General features: G+C 46.3%; 1 protein-coding gene across 2 annotated transcripts in view; it reads left to right on the top strand.

Annotated features, from left to right (window-relative positions):
• Positions 1-22,625, top strand: part of LOC115083540 (gastrula zinc finger protein XlCGF52.1-like) — a 39,319-nt gene that overhangs the window by 3,646 nt on the left and 13,048 nt on the right. For both annotated transcript variants that reach the window (XM_029587424.1, XM_029587425.1), the window contains exon 2: positions 9,659-9,785. In XM_029587424.1, the coding sequence (XP_029443284.1) occupies positions 9,659-9,785 (127 nt within the window). The remainder of the gene's footprint in view (positions 1-9,658; positions 9,786-22,625) is intronic.

Raw genomic sequence — 22,625 nt, 5'->3', positions numbered from 1 at the left:
CGCTTCCTAAAAGGAGTCAAACACATTCGCCCACCACTAAAGTGGCCGGTACCTCTGTGGAATCTCAATCTCATTTTGGACTTCCTAGCGGGAACCGCCTTCAGACCCCTCCGAGGCCTGTCCCTCCGCCTGTTAACCTTAAAGACGGTGTTTTTGCTGGCGGTATGTTCAGCCCGCCGCATATCGGAACTACAAGCACTGTCCTGCCGTGAGCCGTTCCTCAGACTCACCCCGTGGTCATCCAACTACACGCAGTTCCCTTCTTCCTCCCCAAAATGGTCTCACTTCCATCTTAACCAGTCCATCTCACTACCAACGACAGATGGCTTGAAGAATTCAGAAGAAGTCCGTAGTCTACGCCACCTCAACGTCGGCAGACTCCTATCCAGATACCTGGAAATGTCCGAACCCGTACGAAAAACGGACCACCTTTTCGTCCTTCACAGTGGAAAGAGACAAGGGGAAGCGGCCTCGCGGGCAACCATCGCCCGCTGGATCAAGGAAGTCATCAAGGCGGCCTACGTAGAAGCTGGCAAGCCACCACCTCTACAGGTCAAGGCCCATTCTACCAGAGCCCAGGCAGTATCCTGGGCAGAAACTAGAATGCTGTCACCTGCCGAGATCTGCAGGGTGGCGACATGGTCCTCCATCCACACCTTCTCCAGATTCTACTGTCTGGACGTTCAGGCTCGGGAGGACACGGCATTTGCAAGGGCGATACTAAGTGGGTCACGGGCAGCCTCCCACCCGGTTAGGGAGTATCTTTTATACATCCCATTGGGCCTGAGTCCATCTGTTACACGCTAGGAAATGGAGAAATTACTTACCTGATAATTTCGTTTTCCTTAGTGTAGACAGATGGACTCAGTATCCCACCCTTGGCTGCCGTCTCGCATGGTCTTTCAAATGATTCAAGGGTAAGCCATGTTTTCATTTACCTAGGGCATCCACCCTGCCGGCTGTCGACGCTTTCCGGTTGAGTACACTGGTGGTCTCCAGCTATAGTCAATCAACCAGTTCAAATTAATCAAGTTAATCAAGTTTTAACGTTTATCCAAGTTATGAAGTTATCCAAGTTAACCAAATTATTAAGTTAATCAGTCAGTCAGTCACACATATATCCACAATGCTTTTCGAGGAGAATACTGAAGAGCTGCACTTCCTGCAGGGGTATAAGTACTAGGGGCTGACGTCAGATTGAAATCTGATCCATCTCCAACTGCTAGCAGGAATACACTATACCCATTGGTCCTGAGTCCATCTGTCCACACTAAGGAAAATGAAATTATCAGGTAAGTAATTTCTCCATTTTATTTATATTCCAATTTTTTCAGCGCTTCAAAGTGGATTATATTCAGGTACTATAGGTATTTCCCTCTCCCCAGAGAGGCTTATAATCTAAGTTGGTACTTGAGGCAAAGGAGGGTAAAGTGACTTGCCCAAGGTCACAAGGAGTAACAGCAGGACTCAAACCCTGGTCTCCTGGTTCTTAGCCCACTGCTCTAACCACTAGGCGGCTACTCTACTCAGATCTTGGTTCTTCCTTGATTGGCTCCTCCGCAGGCGAGGGCAGTGCTGTGAGACCAGTTCAGTTCCTTCTGGGCTTGTTTTGGGTCCGGCTGCCTCTTCTTGGGTGGAATTTTTTCAAGGCTTACAAGCTTTTCTTCAGGTACAGTCCTCCGCTTCATCCAATCCTGTCAGGTCAGACCCTCAGCCGGTGGCTCCTCCCTCTTCCAGTCCTAGGCTTCAGCAGCGGGGTTCACCTCTTCTCCCTGCTGGTGTTCCCGACAGGAATCCAGATGGCATTGTTGGGAAATTCCTCCGGGACTGGAACCAATTAGAACCATGTTGCGGTTCTTTCATAGAGATGAACTGCCGGCCCTGATTTCCCAGACATTGAAACAGCTGGGTGTTCCTGGTTCGGATGCCAATTCTGAGCCAAAGAAGAATCCCATTTTGCTTTCCTTGCGTAAAGCCTCTTGTTTTTCCTGGTCGCCGCATCTCAAAAAAGATATAATTGCGATGGAGAAGGTACAGAGAAGGGCTACCAAAATGATAAAGGGAATGGAACAACTCCCCTATGAGGAAAGACTAAAGAGGTTAGGACTTTTCAGCTTGGAGAAGAGACGACTGAGGGGGGATATGATAGAGGTGTTTAAAATCATGAGAGGTCTAGAACGGGTAGATGTGAATCGGTTATTTACTCTTTCGGATAGTAGAAAGACTAGGGGGCACTCCATGAAGTTAGCATGGGGCACATTTAAAACTAATCGGAGAAAGTTCTTTTTACTCAACGCACAATTAAACTCTGGAATTTGTTGCCAGAGAATGTGGTTCGTGCAGTTAGTATAGCTGTGTTTAAAAAAGGATTGGATAAGTTCTTGGAGGAGAAGTCCATTACCTGCTATTAAGTTCACTTAGAGAATAGCCACTGCCATTAGCAATGGTTACATGGAATAGACTTAGTTTTTGGGTACTTGCCAGGTTCTTATGGCCTGGATTGGCCACTGTTGGAAACAGGATGCTGGGCTTGATGGACCCTTGGTCTGACCCAGTATGGCATTTTCTTCTTCTTCTTCTTCCCTGTGATGGATGCCATTCAGGAATTGATTGGTCTTGAATGGGACACTCCAGAAGCGAATTTTAAAGGGGGTTGGACGTTAGAAAGCCTGTGTACCCTGGATCCGGCTATGAGAGAGTGTTTGTGTTTTCCCAAGGTGGATGCCCTGGTCTGTGCCGTCTCTAAGCGGATGACTATCCCTGTGGAGGGAGGACGTACATGATAGGGGGACTGAAGCTATTCTTAAACAAGCCTTTGAGGCAGTGGCGATGACTTTTCAGATCGCTTCCTGTTGCGCCCTAGTGGCATGATCTTGTCTGCTTCTCTCTCAAGAGGTTGATAACTCTGGAGGGACTTCCAGAGCGGTTATGGAACCTGCTGCCGCATTTTTAGCAGACGCAAGCTGCGATTTAGTCTGTATCTCGGCCGGGGGAGTGGTTTCGGTGATAGCAGCTAGGCGTCAACTCTGGTTGCGAAATTGGTCAGCTGATGCAGCTTCCGAAGCCAATCTTACCAAGATGCCCTTTAAAGGCTCGCTCTTGTTCGGGAGCAAGTTGGAGAAATTGGCCAGTAAGTGGGGCGAATTTCCAGTTCCTCAGTTGCTGGAGAATAAGAAGCAGTTACAGCGCCCCTTTAGTATGAGGGGTCGTTTCTGGTGTTCCAAGTGGTTTCGTCCATATAGGGGGTCGACCTTTTCAGAGGACTCTGCCTTTCAGTAGGTTTCAGTCCTTTTGTCCTAGACAACCCAAGAGAGGGATGGGCTTGGGTGGCGGATCTTCCCGAGCTTCCCAATGAAGGTTTGCCAACCCACCTTCGGGAACGAGATAGATGGTCACCTCTCTCTCTTATCAGTGGTGGGTCGAGATCACATCAGACCAGTGGGTCCTAGAGGTGATACGAGAAGGATATGTGCTGGAATTTCGCAGTATTCATCGGGACGTGTTCATGCTGTCTCCTTGCCACTCCTCGCAGAAGAAGCAGGCAGTGGAGTTAAAACTTCAAAAGCTCCTCAGTCTTAGGGCTGTGGTTCCATTGCCCACGTCTCAAGAAGGTATGGGGTGATATTCCATTTATTTTGTTGTGCCCAAGAAGGAGGGTTCATTTCGTCCCATCCTGGATCTCTAAAGGGGTCAACTGTCATTTGAAGGTGACTCATTTTCAATTGGAAACCTTGCAGTCTGTGATAATGGCAGTGCAGTCGAGGGACTTTCTGATCTCACAGATCTGTACGAGGCCTACCTTCATATTGCCATCCATTTGGAACACTAACGTTTTCTATGTTTTGTGGTGTTGGGGTGCCATTATCTGTTTTGGGTGCTGCCCCTTGGTCTAGCAACCACCCCTGGAATGTTTTCCAAGATTATGGTAGTAGTAGCAGTGGCCTTGAGAAGGGATCCTGGTGCACTCTTACTTGGACGACTGGCTGATTCGAGCCAGGTCTCAGGAAGAGAGCCACCTAGTGACTCACAAGGTGATCTTCTTGTTGCAGGAGCTCATTTGGGTGTTGAACCTGGCCAAGAGCCTTCTTCAGCCATCCCAGTCATTGGCGTATCTGAGGGTTAGGTTCAACAAGGGGCAGGATAAAGATTTTTTCTGCCGGAAGTTCCGATTCAGAAATTGATGTCTCAGGTGTGTCAGTTGATGAACACTATATGCCTGATGGTGAAGTCTTATCTACAGTTGCTCAGCTTGATGGTGGCAACCCTGGTAGTGGTGCCGTGGGCAAGGGTGCATATGTGTCCTTTTTAGCACTCCCTACTGTCACGTTGGAACTATTTGGTTAAGAACATAAGAACATGCCATACTGGGTCAGACCAAGGGTCCATCAAGCCCAGCATCCTGTTTCCAACAGTGGCCAATCCAGGCCATAAGAACCTGGCAAGTACCCAAAAACTAAGTCTATTCCATGTAACCATTGCTAATGGCAGTGGCTATTCTCTAAGTGAACTTAATAGCAGGTAATGGACTTCTCCTCCAAGAACTTATCCAATCCTTTTTTAAACACAGCTATACTAACTGCACTAACCACATCCTCTGGCAACAAATTCCAGAGTTTAATTGTGTGTTGAGTAAAAAAGAACTTTCTCCGATTAGTTTTAAATGTGCCACATGCTAACTTCATGGAATGCTCCCTAGTCTTTCTATTATCCAAAAGAGTATTTATGTATTTATTTATTTAAATTCTTTTTAATATACCGATGCTCAAGACAAAGTCTTATCGTACCGGTTTACAGTGTAACCAGGGGAAGCCAATAACTAGAAGAAAGAAAGTTACAATGAACAGGGATTACAATACAGGACAATTGAAGGAGGAAGAATTAGTTTAACAAAGCTCTCCTAAGAGTAAAACGAAATAGTACACCATTGATTAGCATGGATAATTAAATGAGAGGTTCAAGCATAACAGTTCCTTTCGATAGTAGTTAGGGAAAGAATTTGTCAGGAGAAGGCTTGAGAGAGCAGCCAGGTAAATAACAGAGTCACATCTACCCGTTCTACTTGCTCCACTTGCCGATGGAAGTCTGCTCTTGCCTCCAATGGTGGTTGCAGGATGCTCATCTGAGAGGGGGAGTTACCTTGTTCTTCCCAACCTGGTTGGTATTCAAGACAGATGCGAGTCTCCAAGGTTGGTGGGGGGGGGGGGGGGTTCGCTGTTAGGAGCTGATGGCCCAAGGGCATTGGAGTTCCATAGAGACCCATTGGAACCACAATTGCCTGGAAGCCCAGGTGGTTCAGTTTGCATGCTTGCAGTTCAGCCACAGTTTGCAGGGTCAGGCAGTTTGTGTAATGTCTGACAACACGATGATGGCCTATATCAATCGCCAGGGAGCAACAAAGAGCCAACAAGTGTCGCGGGAAATAGGCCAACTAATGGAATGGGTGGAAGGACATCTACAGATGATCTTGGTCTCTCACATTGCAGGAAAAGACAATGTAAGAACGGACTTTCTTAGCAGGGAGAGTCTGGACCCAGGAGAATGAGTGTTGTCAGCCAAGGTGTTTCAGCTCATTGTGGATCACTGGGACCTTCCATTCTTATACCTGCTGGCAACGACTCACAATGCAAAGGTTCCCGATTCTACAGTCGCAGGAGAGATCCCTGGTCCTTGGGCATAGATGCTCTCATATAGGTCTGGCCGGAAGACAGATTGCTTTATGCCTTTCCTCTGTGGCCATTGCTAGGCAGGATAATCTGCAAAATCAAAGGCCACATGGGGCTAGTACTCCTGGTGGTGCCGGACTGGCCAAGCCTCTCTTGCGGTTACTGGGTCCCTTGTAGGGTCTTAACTTGGTGCTGGATTTTTTGGCAGGTCATACATTCCGACAGCTGTGGTTGTTAACCTTGAAAGACAGTGTTCTTGGTGGCTATATGTTCTGCGCATTGAATCTCTGAGCTGCAGGCCTTGTCTTGCTGGGAGCCATTCCTTCGGGTGACTCCAGGGGCATTACAGCAGAGTACTGTTCTATCTTTTTTGCCCAAAGTGGTGTTGGGCTTTCATTTGAATCAGTCCATGTCCTTGCCGTCCCTGGATAAGGTCAGGGATGTGGAGAAGTATCGCCTCTTGCACTCATTGAATGTCAAGAAACTTGTTGTATCTGGAGGTTTCTGAACCTTTCTGGAAGACGGATCGCCTGTTTGTCCTTCGTGGCGGAAGTAAGCAGGGTGCTACAGCTTCGCGGTCTCTACACTAGCTCGCTGGATTACGAAGGTGGTCACAGCTGCGAATGTGGATGCTGAGAAGCCGTTGCCTACTCAGGTTCAGGCTCATTCCACTAGGGCTCAGGCAGTGTCATGGGTGGAGGTTACATGGTTGTCTCCCGTCGATATCTGCCGAGCTGCGACGTGGTCCTCCTTACACACTTTTTCCAGTTTTTATCATCTGGATGTGCAGGCCCGGGAGGATGCAGCTTTTGGTGGTAGTAGCAATTACTACCCCTAACTAAGCTAGATATTTCACTTAGATGCAGCTCCAACACTGCTCTCTACATTAATGGTGGAGGGGAAGGGAAATAGAACCAAAAGGTTACTAAGGGCTAAGAGAAACAGATAAGTATGAGAAAAAAAAAAGTGCGAAGCTTGCTGGGCAGACTGGATGGGCCGTTTGGTCTTCTTCTGCCGTCGTTTCTATGCACATGCGTTGTTGGCTGGACCGTGGGCAGACTCCCACCCTGTTGGGAAGTAGCTTTTGTACATCCCACTGGTCCTGAGTCCATCTGGCTACACGCTAGGAAATGGAGAAATTACTTACCTGATAATTTTGTTTTCCTTAGTGTGGACAGATGGACTCAGCTTCCCGCCCTCAGCTGCCACATGAGAATGTTAACAGCCCTCCTGTGGGACTCTGGATCCCAAGAGATTACTGGTAAATGTTAATCTAGTCCCTAGATTGGGGTACCTAAATTCTTACACGCGTTCAGTGTTTTCTTGTTGGTTGAGTATAGTTATGGTTGCCTGTGTTTAATCAAGTTTTTTTGCTAGTCTATCCACAGTTGCGTTAGAAGAGAATGCTGGCAGGTTGGGGTCACTGCAGGGTTATATATACTGTGACATCAGCTTGCTCTGTCTCCATCTGCTGGCAGGGGAGCTTTAAACCCACTGGTCCTGAGTCCATCTGTCTACACTAAGGAAAACGGAATTATTAGGTAAGTAATTTCCCCATTCTCTGAGGGCTAGGAGCTCTTTGCCCACATAAAACCTCTAACTGGTAGATAATCGTACATCTTGCACTCAGTGCAATAGACTGGTTAGCCCTGCTCTCATTGCTAGACTGCTGTTTGCATAATAATTTTGTTCATTTGTTAGCCAGGATGTTCAAACTAATCTCTAAAGTGCTTTTAATCTGTGGTTTATTTGATATTTGTCTGTCCATGATCCTCCAGAGACTACAATTAATCTACTTATAACTTCCCGGTTACACATCTTATTGACTCTTGTTTAGAACTAATTTCCTGTAATAGTATCAAATAAATAAATCTCTTTTTGAAAATTTAAAGGAAGTGGTATTTTGGAGCATGCTTTCTGATTTAATGATGCTGGAAAGAAGTGAAATGTAGAAGCTGGATTGTGGGAGCTGAGGGCTTGCCGTGTCCTCTAGCGTCCTCTGCTAGAGGACACGGCAAGATTCACATGCAGATGAATCTTCAGGTCCTCTGCTGATAGAGTGGGGGGGGGTGGGTGGGCGGTGAAAGTTCAAATCTAGAAGGCTTAGTGTCCTCTGCTGGGGCTGCTTGGAAAATTATGCACGTGAGCCTTCTAGTTCTCTGCTACTGGAAATAGTGTGGGAGTTCTGAAAGCTGAAATCTAGACATCTTATTGTGATCTCTGGAGTCCTCTGCTGGGGCTGATTAAAAAAAAGAAAATATGCAAAGGAGCTGTCATATCCTCTGGTGCTAAAGAGAGTGCAGAGGCTGAGAAAGCTGAAGCCTAAATAGCTCACAATGGCATCTGAAGTCCTCTGCTGGGGACAATATGCAAAAAAAAAAAAACCCACTTCAATTTTTCTGCAGCTAGAAATAGTGTAGGGGCTGTGGAAGATGAAACTTGGACACCTATTGGGATCCTCCACTGAAACTGCTCGGAAAAGTATGCACATGAACCTTCAGATCCTTTAGTGCTTGAAAGAGTGCAGGGTCTGTGAAAGGTAAAACCTATATAGCTCTTGGGGCTGCTGAGAAATGTATGCAGAAAGGGCCTCCCAGTTCTCTACAGCTGGAAACTGTGCAGGCTGTGAAACCTGAAGCCTAGATGTCTTCTGAAGCGCTTGCCTGGGGCTGCTGGGAGAAGTATGCAGATGAGTCTACAGACAGATAAACTCCACTTCCTCCTAAGTGGAGATATATATATATATATTTACAGTATATAGTGGTGTCTGTCTATAGCAGAAGACAGAACAGTGCATTCCAGAGGGACACCATGAGCATCTTAGGATTCAGCTTCCACAGTGCTCAAACGTCTTGCAGCAGCAGAGAATTGGAAGCCTTATCTGCAGACTTTCCTGAGCAGCCCCATCACTGAACTCCAGAGGACACTGCTTTTACATTTCCCACATGCTTTTGAGCACAAGAAGATCTGAAGGCTCTTTTGCATACTTTTCCCAACAGATGAGACTGAGGGGGGGTTACCAAGAGCTGTTTATGCTTCAGCTTCCTTAACCCCCACACTGTTTCCACCTGCAGAAAACTAGAAGGCTCATTTGCATACTTTTCCCAGCAGCCCCAGCAGAGGACTCCAGAGGACACTGCGAACCATCTAGGTTAAAGCTTTCATAGCCCCCACAGCTTCAGCTTCCAAAGACCCTGCACTGTTTTCACCAACAGGAGGACTGGAAGGCTTATTTGCTTACTTCTCCCAGCAGCCCCAGCAGAGGACACTGCAAGACCTGAAGGTTTAAGATTGCACGGCTCCCCATACTCTTCTTAGTTGCAGAATACCAGAAGGTTGAGCCATATACTTTTCTCAGCAGTCTAGCAGAATACTCCAGGGGACATTGTGAACTACACAATAACAGAACAATTGTTCAAAGCATGTAAATAAGGTGTGTAATGGTGTAGTTAGTAGATTAATTTTGTCATTTCTTCACTTTGCAGAGTCTGTCTCAGGATCATACTATTCCCTTCTGTGGGGGAGGGGGGAACAGAAGGGGAGGGGATGGATTAGGGAGCATGGTGGCTCTTCTCTGCTTTCCTCTGCTCTGTCTCCTCCCTTCTTCCCTGGAGGATTCCTGCTGTTCTGCTTTTTACATCTGAAAGGAAATAGGAGAACTCCCATTCAAGGCCATTCCCCCCACAAATTAAGCCCTGATGCTCTGTTATACTTTGTGTTATTATACAGGGATTTATTCAGGCAGTGACATTTGATATTCTGTGTCTCTGGTATCGGAGAATCTTTTCACAGATTGATTTGCAGATCCTAGGCTCCATGGAGGAAACTGACTCTAGGGGCAGACCCAGAGGGGAACAATTCTGGCAGTTTCTGGGGGAGAGGGGGGCTGGCATCCTCTGATCCATGATAAAATGTTAGGAGAATAAATCCAGCTGAGATCTGATGCACGCTGAGCCCCTCCTCGTGTCTCTGAGTGTTTCTGATTTGTGTTTCAGGTGCCGGTGACGTTTGAGGACATCGCTGTCTCTTTCTCCCAGGAGGAGTGGGAGTATTTAGATGAAGGGCAGAAGAAGCTTTACAGGGAGGTGATGAAGGAGAATTACGAGACCCTGCTCTCCCTGGGTAAGGATTGCGTTATCTGAATCTTTATCAGACACAGGGCCTGATTTACTGAGGGTCATTATTCCTTTTTCTCCTGACTCTGCTTTCACATTGCTCTGTGTCTGGGCCGGTACCTGAGATTGGCGGTTTGAGTCTTTTTCACTTGAGAGCAACCCCTGCCAGTCAGTCTACAATGTATCCCCTGTTTCTGCTGAGATAAGGAGCCTCAGAACAGACTTCCTCAGCATTTGGGCAGGTCAGTACCCATGAGTGGCTTATGCACCTCTGCCAGCAGATGGAGATAAAGCACAAGCTGATGTCACAGCCACATCAGCCCGTCGGTATTCTCCGTCTCCAACAGATGGTGGACATGCATTTCCCTACTGGGGATTGCCTATGAGTAAAAAAAAAAAAAAGAAAGCAGTTGGAAAGGAGATATCGGAAAGACGAGAGATTTATTTGGCACTGCTTGCCTCCTGAGGTGATACCATGGGGTCGTGCCCTCAGTCCGGTAGCCTTGAGTGGCGTGGACCTAACTTTTTAATTAGCAGTTGCAGGCCGAAAAAGGCTCGGCATTGACAGTTTTCGCCTTCTCCCCCGCAGCCAGGGAAGCTTCAGTAACTGAAAGGTCGCTGTGCTAGTTTAGAGGAATATGATGATTCCCTTGTTAAAAATTTTCAATGTATTCATCAGAAGGTAGAGAATATGGATAATTTTCCATAGGGTGTTTCGATCTCGGATTTCTCAGTTTTCCTCCTTGTCCCCTGTTATCTCCTAAGGAAATGTTGAAAGAGCTCTCTAAAGAAATGATTCCTGAGTTCACTAGAGGATGTTACTTTCCTATTAAAAGACGTATATCATTGGTTAAGAGCCATGACGCGGCTTGGGAGCCGGTCTATCTGCTTTCCTAGAACGGTCTGGGTTATTGCCGGAGACTGTTGGGCGATCAACCCTGCTGGTTACCTTTGCCAAAGAGGCGGATAAACGATGGCCAGTGAGACTTTTTTTTTTTCACACCCTGGATACTATATCCATTTTCCCGGATGTGGTGAAAGAAAAGAGGCCAGAAGACGAAGCTTTCCGCAGCAAAAACCAAGGGGTCCAGTACCGAGGGTTTTACTTTCAGATTTCCATGTAAATGTTTAATAAAATATCAGGATGTTCATTGTGCATTTACTGATCCTGTGGCAGCTGCAGGAATTGATCCACCCAGCTAGGAAGCCCCATTGAGTTCAGATGGTGATTTCTAACGTTTATTCTGTTGCTTTTTTTTTGCTCTCTCCCATAGGTGGGCTGCTTTTGAGGACTGATGTTTTGGTTTTTATGATTTTTTTTTTCTTCAGTTTTTTATTTTCTCCATTCAGGCAGATTTCTTAAATCAAGATATTCTTGTATGTAATTGATTCTAAAAATTAAAAAGAAAACAAAAAGGCACAGATTCATTCTAATTCTCCCCCATGAAAAGACCCCAAACTCTTTGGATAACTTTGGCAAAAAAAAAAAAGTTTTTTCAAAGCCCAATGCCTTCTGCTCACATATTCGCCGGTTCTGCATGGCGCAATATATTCATGATGGCATTCAGAAGTCAAAGCCCTTACCGCGTTCTCCTGAGCAGGGCAACCACTGCTCCCAATCGCCCCTAGGTGTGAAACAAGCCGTCTTGTACTCTGCTCTGTCTGTGAATCGTTGAATTCTCTTTCACATATCTCCTCAGCCGCCGTCTCTGCTAGACCTGTTCATGGCTTTGAGCAAGAAGTGTAACCATTAGGATGTGCACAAGAATCTAGCCGACTTAGGAGACGAGCTCTGAAAGAGAGCCACTTAGATAAATGCCCAAAATGTGGCGGTCCGATCTCTCTTGAGAGCTTCTGAGCAGCTGTCCATGCCGTGTCGCTTCTGTCCACCCAAGCAACCGTCCTTCCACGGATGGCCCTGTCGGTCTTCTCGACAGTACTGCCCGCCGCCCTTTTCAGCAGCATCTTCCATCCAGGTCTCAACAAAGAGAACGCCAGCAGCCAAAAAAAGCCACTCAACAGGCTCAGCCCAAACTGAGGCCTAGTTTTTGATCCCGCTGAATGAAGCCACATTCCCCCACTTTCCTAGTGTGGGGGGGAAGGATAGAATCCAGCATTTCAAGGCGAAGTGGCGTCAGATTGCTAAGCACCCTGGAACCTCCGAACTGTGCAGGCTGGTTACCGGTGGCATTTCTCCGGGCTACTGTCCCAGCCTCACTGTTTTTTTGACGCTCCATCCAGATTCATCTCTTCTGCCACAGCTTCTCCAGCTACATGGGATAGAGCCACTCTCTGCATCCCAACTTACGCAAGGCTGATATTCTTGATACTTCCTCATCCCCCAAGAAATCGGGGCTTGAGATGTCTGAACAAATACGTTCTTTGAGAGAAACTCAAAACTGAACTCTCTCAGCAGGATTCTCCCTTACATTCAGAAGGACAAACGCATGTAGTCTAGGGATGTAAAGGCTACGTATGTTCACATACCCATCCATCTTCATACTGGAACTACCTCTGCTGTCAGGTGGATTCTTCCCATTAGCAGTACAAGCTACTCCTGGTTTAGCCAGTCTGCCCAACATTTGTTTCTGGTTGTAACAGCTGCTCCGTGCAGATTAATCCCATGCATTCAGGTAAGGGAGTAATGTTGCACATCCCGAGCTGCAGTGTTTGTCCCATGCCCTTGTATTAGTAAACTGATCGAAATTGTTACCCTCTGAAATAGGAAGATTTAGTAAAACTGATTTCATGCAAGGTGCCAATTTGTAACCCTGTCACTTTCTCTACAGAAATATAACCTTCCTGCCAAAATGACAAAAGCAGGGAGTAGCTTGCTTGTTACGGCGGTTACTACCCCAAACCTAATAAGCCTGATACTTCACTTTCAATGCATATCCAGCATACTCTCTGCTTCAACGGCAGGGGAGAAAGACCAATATTTCACTTTCAATTCATATCCAGCATACTCTCTGCTTCAATGGCAGAGGGAATGAAGAAAAGTGGATCTATATACAGAGAACTGAATTACATAGTCTGGGTTAACGAATAAGCATAGGTGAAGCTTGCTTATTGCTGTGGTTACTACCCCTAACTAATTAAGCTAGATATTTCACTTAGAGGCAGCTCCAACATGGCTCTCTCATTAATGGTGGGGGTGGAAGGGAAATAGAACCAAAAGATTACTAAGAGCCAAGAGTAACAGATAAGTATGAAAAAAAAAAAAGTGCGAAGCTTGCTGGGCAGACTGGATGGGCCGTTTGGTCTTCTTCTGCCGTCATTTCTATGTGTCTATGTTTCTTTGTTTAGACGCACAACTCCACCAAATATGGTAGAAAGCCCCCGTCGCCCTGCATAAAACCTCCAACAACTATTGCTAGCTTTGTGGTACATGTGATGAAGTCTCTCAGGCGTCAGACACCACCTAAACAATAATTTATAAGAGTTTCCCAAAATACCCATGGAGATGGAACTCTTAGCTGGGCGTAAAAAATTCCGGTCCCATTCTTTCTCAGTAAGTGGTGCTACATCTCTCTCCCCGGCCACTATGGGAGATGGTTTTCTCCATAACTCTGTATTTAATAAATATTTTGGAAATCCCACCTTTTTCAATTTTGTCGGCCATGGAGCAATATCCCTCTAAAACAGTTCTCCGCTTGACGAGGTCCTGACGTACTACCGGAGAAAGTAAAAAGTGCCTTAATTGGGCATAACGCATGAAACCTTTTGTTTATCTAAGATGAATTTGCTTTTAAACTCTTCCCATGAAAATATACAGCTACCCTCTCAAACCTGCCCAAGGGAAAAGATTTTATTTATTTATTTAACACTTTTTTATACCGACCTTCATAGTAATAACCATATCGGATCGGTTTACATAGAACAAGGGTATAACTGAAGCTGAATAAGGCAAAGTTACATTTAACAAGGAGTAAAAACTTGGAAGCTTAAATAGCTGGAAGAAGGTAAAGGCAGGAAGTAATTGTAACATGATACAATAAAGAATATGGGTTAAAGCTTAAGGTGCTTTAACTTGGAGGTGCCAGCGTCCATCGTTCGAGAGGATAAAAGACCATTGGACCAGGTGAGAATAATGGCGACTACACCCAGGTCCTATCCTGACATAGCTCCAAACCTGGAGAGTAGTCAAGATTATGAGAAATAGAGGTACCAGAGAAATAGTGTCCCGTCCCCCCCCCCCCCCCCTCCGTAGCAACCAGAGACGCGAGGTGTTGAGTGCTAGGAGGCATTTCCCGTACGGGCTGCCACATCTGCTTAGGCTGCCAGAGGTATCTCTCCCGCTAAACTCTGCTCCATGGGCACCCATCGTTTCTGTTCCCTCTGCCCGTGCCAGTCAACCATCACTCGTAGCTGAGCTGAGGCCTAGTACCAAACCGAATTTGGCACCCCCAATCCACCTCTACCCTTTTGGACACCAGAGGAGGATGTCTCTTCCAAATGAAAGAGAACCAACATTTCTGCCATTGTTTTAGCAGTTTGGGTGAGATAAGAATTGGCAAGGTTTGGAAAAAGATAGAAAAGAAAGAGATAAGAGAGTCATTTTTATGATTGCCAATTTCCCAAGCCACAATAACTCTGAACTTTCCCAGTGTACTAGATCCTTATATAAGGTGTCCACCAGGGGAGTATAATTATGCGCAAATAGATCCTTTATATTCCGGCCCAAGTAGAGCCCTAAATACTTAAGTAGAGGCCATCTAAAAGGAAAGGCATTATACAAGGTTGCAAGAGAATTCGGTGGTACAGAAACATTTAAGATGTCAGATTTCTCAAAATTGATTTTAAAACTGGATAACTTGCTAAACCTATGGAGCTCAGACATTACCTCCTTTAAAGACTCCTGTGGCTGTGAGAGGGTGAACATAATATCAGCAATCAAAGGCTTATAGATCTTCTCTCCGATTGTGACTCCTTGAATATCCTTATTTCCCCTCATTCTAGCCGCAAGAGGTTCAAAGAATAAGGCAAACCTACCTACTCGTTATTCAGCTTTAAAGACTTTAAGAACTCAACAAATTAAGATACAGGCCCAGCAGCGAGATGGGGGCTATCCAGTCCACAGCATTAAGTGCCACGTGTATGGTTATCCACCTGTTAGTAAGGGAGTTTTAAGTGTGCACCTGGTGCATAGAGCTTCCGGCTCTCAGAGAATGAGTCTGATCTCTGGAGGCCAGAGTGGCAGACCTGAAGAAAATGAGGCAGACCTAGCGTTGCATAGAGGAGACCTTAAGAGACAGAGCAGAGCACGTTCAACTCCAATCTAGAAGCCCTTGTGCTGCTTTGGAAGACCAAAATCATCTGGAAGGAAACCATCACTGTGGTACGGCTGGAAGTGATCCTGTAACTAGGATCTGCCCTTCAGGTGATGCTTTACCCTCATACACAGAGGATGTACCCAGGAGGGGAAGGGTTGGGATGGCTGCTGCAGAGGGTGATTCATCATAGTTCAGAGGGAGGTATCTTCCAAGGATATTGACTATTGGGCCGATACAGTACAGTGCACTCCGGCGGGGCACACTGTTAACCCGTGATTGGACGCACGTTTTCGACGCAATAGCGTTACCCCTTATTCAGTAAGGGGTCGAAAATGCGCGTCCAACCCCCCCCGAACCTAATAGTGCCCGCAACATGCAAATGCATGTTGATGGCCTTATTAGATATTCCCGCGCAATTCAGAAAGGAAAATGTGCAGCCAAGCTGCACATTTTACTTTCAGAAATTAGTGCCTACCCAAGGGTAGGCGTTAATTTCTGCCGGCGCCAGGGAAGTGCACAGAAAAGCAGTAAAAACTGCTTTTCTGTGCACCCTCCGACTTAATATCATGGCGATATTAAGTCAGAGGTCCCAAAAGTTACAAAAAGTTAAAAAAAAAACAAAACAAAACAAACATTTGAAGTCTGCTCGCGGGTTGAAAACCGGACGCTTAATTTTGCTGGCATCCGGTTTCTGAACCCGGGGCTGTCGGCAGGTTTGAGAACAGATGCTGGCAAAATTGAGCGTCGGCTGTCAAACCCGCTGAAAGCCGCTGCTCCTGTCCAAAAAGAGGTGCGCTAGTGTCCCTAGCGCCTCTTTTTACCACCGGACCTAATTTGAATACAGAATCGTGCGCACAGGAAAGCGGGCGTTCGCCCGCTCTCCCGTGGACTTTACTGTATTGGCCCGTAAGTAAGTTAGTTAAAATGTACTAAGAGACAGGGTGGTAAAAGCTGAAAAGTCCAAACTGCCCCTATCATCCAATAAACAGGTTGTAGGTTCATATATAAAAATATAAAATATTTATAAATAAAACATAAAATATAAAATATATATAAAAAATAAATTAAATATAAAATTAAATATAAATTAAAAAATTAAAAAAATAAATAAAAAATAGAAAAATAGAAATACAAAAAACTTTAAAATGTCTATGCAAATGCCAGAAGTCTGAAAAATAATACTGGAGAATTAGCACTGAATGGCACTGAAGGAAGATGCAGACATAATTGGCATCTCAGAGACCTAGTGGAGGGAGGAGAACCAATGGGATTCAGTGAAACCAGGGTACACATATCGACAGGACAGTGCAGATAACATTTATTTATTTAACATTTTTTGTATACCGCCGCTCAGGGTCCATCGAAACGGTTCACAACAGGTTAAAAATACAGATATCCTAATACCTAAAATACATTGTAAACTTCTAAGATATACCTAACAAGAAAAAGAAAGAAACATTGGTGGCACTATATATATAGAATGGCATAGAGGCAAGCTGGATAAAGGTTTTGCAGGAAGCAAACTTCACTTTGTAATCTTTATGGATTGAAATTCCCTTCTGGGGAAGGACCAAAGAGCCTTAGAATCCCTGGGCCGTAAGGTCTTCCAAGGGGCAATGCTCATTGCCCGGATAGCAGCATACCAGTTGTACATGACCCAGCAACTGAACATGCTTTATTGCATTGCCTTGTAAAGAAAGGAGAGATGGAGTGGTGGGAGATTAGATAGAGATTTAAATATTGGAAAGGTATTAATGCACAAGAACATAAGAAACTTCAGGAGCAGGCAAGCTGGACTTGTCTGCTGGCGACTAATGGACCTGGCTATCCCAGCCAGGGTAGCTACGTGCTTGTTGGGCAGGAACGCCTTGACCACAGTGGTGTCCAGAACCGCACTGATGAAACTGAGCCACTGGGATGGTGTCAGTTGGGATTTCAGGAAATTGACGAGGAACCCCAGTGATTGGAGGAGCCCCACTGTTGAGTTCAGGGACTAAAGGGCTCCCTCCCCCAAAGAACTGCTGAGGCCAATCGTCCAGATATGGGAACACAATCACCCCCTAGCAGCGCAAGTGTGCTCCCACCTCTGCCAGGCACTTGTGAAGACCCGGGATGCAGAGGCGAGCCCGAAGGGAAGAACCCTGTACTGGAAATGCTAATGGCCTACCACAAAGCGTAGATATTTCCGATGAGGTGGAAAGATGGCGATGCGTGCGTAGGCATCCTGTAGATCAAGAGAGCAGAGCCAGTCCCCCTGATGGAGAAGCAGGAGTAAACTGCCCAAGGATACCATTTTGAACCACTCCCTCCGGAGGTCGAGGATGGGTCGGAAGCCGCCTGTTCTCTTTGGAATGAGAAAATACCTGGAATAGAACCCTCGGCTGCACGGGGAACCGGTTCAACGGCTCTGGACTGTGGCAGGGCCAAGAGTTCTAATTCTAGGGTTGTTGCGTGTTCCACTGGGCTCCATGCCAGAGAGGGAGAGGAATCTGGTGGGACATTGAGAAGGTTTAGGTGGTAACCCCATGTGATGATGGATAAGACCCATCGATTGGTGGTCATGGGGGTCCAGCTTCTTGTGAATAGGCAGAGTTGGCCCCCGACTGGTGGATCGGACTGTGCGAGCCGTAGCGTTAGGCTGCAGCTTTTCCTGCGCCAGTCAAAACCCAGCCGCAGAGGGAGGAAGTGACGTCAGCCACGAAGCTGGCTGCTTAACTTACAAGCTCCTGGTCACTTTCCCTCAAAAAGCTATCTTTAGCCTGACAAACCGCAAATTTCGAGTGCAATCTGGATATAACTCTGCAGCGATTGCTGGCGGACAACTTTAGTGATGACAGCGAAGAAAAAATCAGTGGATTTCCACTGTTTCTCCTATCAGAAAGCAGGGGGCGCGGAGGCGGAGGCCCGGGATAAAGTTGCGGCGATGGATGCTGCGTCGGAGCCGGCTGATGGCGACGACGAATTTCATGTTACCTCGGAAGAGGCACCCTCCCGCTCTGAATTTCGGGACTGGTTTTGTAGCATACGCGCCGATTTAAAAAGCTACAAGAAAGAGCTACGCGAGATGATGGATGACTTTCATGAAGAGTTAAACGCGATGGGACGACGTGTGGATGACCACGAGTGCAGAATGGATGAGCAGGCTGAGCAAACCAAACAGCTCCATGAAATGTACACCGAGTTGCAGGGAGAAAATGCGTCCATGCGGGCCAAAATGGCCGACCTGGAAAATAGAGCGAGGAGGGGGAATCTCCGTTTCCGGGGCTTTACAGAAAATAATGATAATTCTAACTGCGAACTGCTGGTTACTAGATTTTGTTCCTACCTACTATCCTCAGGAGGCTCCGCGGATCAGCAGGGCATGGAAGAAATAAAACTTGACAGAGCACATAGGGCGCTGCGTCCACCGAGAGCTAATGTCCCAAGGGACATAATCGTTTGTTTCCACAATTACCAGCAAAAGGAGAAGATTGCTTATGCAGCACGGCAGCAGTCTAACTGGGTGTGGGAGAACCAGGAGATCTCTATCTACGCTGACCTCTCCCAGGCAACGCTTCAGAGCCGATTTGAGTTTCGGGAGGTCACTCAGTATCTGAGAAGGGAGAATATTAAGTATCGTTGGATGCATCCTTTTGGACTTATTTTTACCTGTGAAGGGAAGACATGCCAGGCATCTACAGTTACGGAGGCAGCATCTTTTCTGAAAGAAAAGGGATTTCATCCCACTAACGCTGCAGTTGCACCTCCTCGCAAGCTTCATCCTCAGGGGCAGCATCCAAGATGGCAGAGGGCCACCTCCCGCAACAGCAGGCTGAAAAGACATTCTGATACTGCCAAACCCACTGAGGGGGCTACCTGAATTGACAGAACTGTGCACATCTGTGCAGGTTGCTTTTCTTTTTGCATTGGCTGTCTCTGGCTTGCACTTACGTATACCAGAGTCTGCTAGTTTGAGTTGTCTTGCGAGGTTTTTATGTTCAGCAAAGGTTTCAAATGTCATATGTTGGTTTGTTCATACTTTTTCTGACTGATTTGGGGGAGGGGGGAGTGCAGTTTGTTATCTTTTCCTCCACAGGTAGAATACGGATGGATCTATGGGGGAGTGTGAGTAGATCCCATAATGGGGAGGGGAGGGGGGTGAGAGGGGGAGGGTTGGGGCTAAAGCAGGGGGGGGGGGGCGGAGACCATCACTATTAGTGTATTCCTCTATCCATGTTGGAAGTATACTCAAAGGATTGTGAGTTGGATATGTATGTCGCAGGCGGGGGAACTGCTTCGGTACGCACTTGGGAGGGCAGGTGTTGGTTTGTTCTCATGGTTAACATATGTCTAGCCTCTATCAATGTCAAGGGGCTGAATACTCCGCATAAGCGGCGCTTATTATATAAAGAATTGGGCTATTTGAAGGCGGATGTTGTCTTTCTCCAGGAGACGCATCTCCGGGCTCGTTACGAGTCGTTAATGACTTCCTCTAAATATCCCTATCAATATTATGCAGCTAGCTCTAAGAAAGCTAAGTATGCAGGGGTGGGAATATTGCTGGGCCCCCATGTGGTCTTTGAACATCAATCCTGCATTAGAGATCCATTGGGTCGTTACCTAATTCTGGTCATTAAGATTGATGGGGTGGATTATACGTTCGTGAACATTTATGCCCCCAACAAGGAACAAGGACTGTTCTTTGACCAATTGAGTGCTCTTCTTTTGTCTCATAGCAGGGGATACTTATTGTTAGGAGGGGACTTCAACGTAGTTCGCTCGCCGCCCATGGACGCCTCAAAGGGCTTTGTGTCGACCTCATGCAAGCAGAGGGGAAAACTAGAGGCTTTGGTTAATCAGTGGCAGCTTCTTGATGTCTGGAGGGTGCATCATCCTACCTCGAGGTCGTATACGTTTTACTCAACATCGCATCTATCATATTCACGTATCGACTATATATTCGCAGATAAAGGATTGTTTCATCATATCCTTTCCTCGGATATACACCCGGTAGTTTGGTCGGACCATGCCGCTGTAGCAGTAAAGGTAACTTTACGTGGGTATGATGCAGGGGTTCGCTTCTGGCGCTTAAATGAATCACTGCTGGGGGATGAGGTTTTTCAGAAAGCACTAGTAGAAGATATAAAATGCTTCTTTCACATTAATGGGGGGGGGGACGTGGCCGCTCCAGTGGTCTGGGAGGCCTTCAAGGCTTATATTAGGGGTATTCTAATTTCCCGAGGCACCTATGTTAAAAAGCAGGAGACAAAGGCTGCACAGGCATTAAGAGATACGATAAAACACTTATCTCACAGACACCAAGCTGACGGTTCGGGAAAGATTTGGCTGCAACTTACCAAGGCTCGGGAGGACCTCATTAGGTTAGAATCTAAACAGATAGCTCATCAAATGTCTCTAGCGAATCAGGCCTTTTTTGAAGGAGGCAATAAAGCCGGGAAACAGTTGGCCAATAAGTTAAAACATATACAATATCAAAACAACATAGCCAAAATAAAAGCAGACAAGGATCGTATGCTTACCAATAATACGGACATACGTAAAAGGTTTTTAGAATTTTATTCCCACTTATATGCCCCTAATGTTAACATCGCACAGGATAAAGTGGACGAGTATTTGGCGGACATATCCTTACCGTGTCTCACTGCCGAAGCGCAGGCTGCGTTGGAGGCTGAGATTACAGTAGCAGAGATATTAGAGAGCATACAAGATTTGAAGGTAGGGAAGTCACCAGGGCCAGATGGTCTGACGGCCAAATTTTATAAACTTTTTGGGCCATATGTTGTTGCACACTTACAAAAAGTATACAATTCTCTCCGACTGGGCGTCTCCCTTGGTCCCCAGGCAAACTTGGCGGGTATAACGGTGCTTCCCAAGCCAGGGCGTGATCCTACCATATGCGGCTCATACCGCCCCATATCCCTGATAAATTTAGATCTCAAGATATTGGCCAAAATCCTAGCGGGACGTATAAATGTCTATATAACTAGTCTTATACACCAGGATCAGGCTGGGTTTATTCATGGGAGAATGGCAGGAGATAATATTCGCAAATTGGTTGATATGCTATGGATTGCTCATGAGAACCCTGGTGAAGTGCTCCTTCTTTCCATGGATGCGGAGAAGGCCTTCGATATGGTGCACTGGCCATTTTTGTTTGGGGTGTTGAAGAAAATGGGGTTTGGCCCGTATTTCCGTGAATGGTTGCTTAAATTATATGATCATCCAAAAGCGTGCCTCAAAATTAATGGGGGGCACTCTGAATGCTTTGAAGTGGGGAGAGGAACGCGACAAGGGTGCCCTCTTTCGCCCATACTTTTTGCGATATTCTTGGAACCTCTAGCAATCAGTATACGGAACAATCCAAACATACAAGGATTGCAAGCAGGTGGTCTCATGCACAAATTATGTCTCTTTGCTGATGACATTATATTTATAGTCCGAGATCCCCATTCTTCTTTATTAGCAATCGAAGGGGAGATCCGATGCTATAGCGAGGCATCTGGTTATAAAGTGAACTGGGAGAAGTCGGAGATACTTAATGTTACTTGCGCTGCAGCAACAGTGGCATTCTTGCAGCCTTTACACCCTTTCCGATGGGCACATCACACGCTTAAATATTTGGGAATTTATCTCACTACTCACCCGAAAGATCTCTATAGCTATAACTACCCGCCTCTCATTAAGAAAATTTTTTTTGATTTGGATAAATGGCATCGCTTGCCAATATCGTGGTTGGGACGAATAGCTACTGTAAAAATGTCCATTTTACCCAAACTACTTTACTTATTTCAATCTCTTCCTATTGCTATTCCAAATGCGGCACTAAAACTCTGGCAAAGGCGCATCTTTAGTTTTATCTGGCGCAGGCGGCCACCGCGCATTCGGAGACAGGTGCTGTATCAAACCAAATTGGAAGGGGGTCTTAGCGTACCTAACTTTCAATGGTACTTCGTGGCGGGCCAAGTAAGACCCATTATTGAATGGCATGGGGAGCCGGTTATGAAGCACTGGGTCCTTATAGAGCAGGATAGGGTACCAGAGATGAAACTTGCTGCAATGCCTTGGCAACCGCGTTCCACGTGGCTGGAGTGCAAGGCTTTGTTGCCCACCACCAAACATACTTTATCTATGTGGGCTCAGTGGAAGACACAGTTAGTGGGCTCTAAGAGATATTTTCACTTAACTAGTCTATATCATAATAAGAACTTTGGGCCGGGCCTCCCAGCATCAGCATTCCATGCCTGGAAAGCTGGATCCTTAACTCGGCTGGCACACATATGGGGGAGTGATAAATTGCTCTCTTTTACTTCTCTACAGGAAAACTCGGGATTACCGGCCACTGAGTTCCTAGCCTACCATCAGCTTGCACATTTTTGTTCTACCAACGGAGTGTTAGCGGACCTGTCTAAGGGGAAAACTCTCTTTGAAGGGTACTGCTCTAATCCACAGCGAACGAGGGGGTTGCTCTCCAAGATTTATAAATTACTAAATACTAGGATTCTAGCAGACACTGGTCATATCTTAGCGTGGAGTGTTGATCTCAAACGGGATATATCTACTCAGGACTGGGATCG

The sequence above is a fragment of the Rhinatrema bivittatum genome, chromosome 2, assembly GCF_901001135.1.
Source record: "Rhinatrema bivittatum chromosome 2, aRhiBiv1.1, whole genome shotgun sequence".
NCBI classification, from domain to species: domain Eukaryota; kingdom Metazoa; phylum Chordata; class Amphibia; order Gymnophiona; family Rhinatrematidae; genus Rhinatrema; species Rhinatrema bivittatum.
Note: the sequence above shows the minus strand (reverse complement) of the source record. Positions and strands in the feature narration are given on the sequence as shown.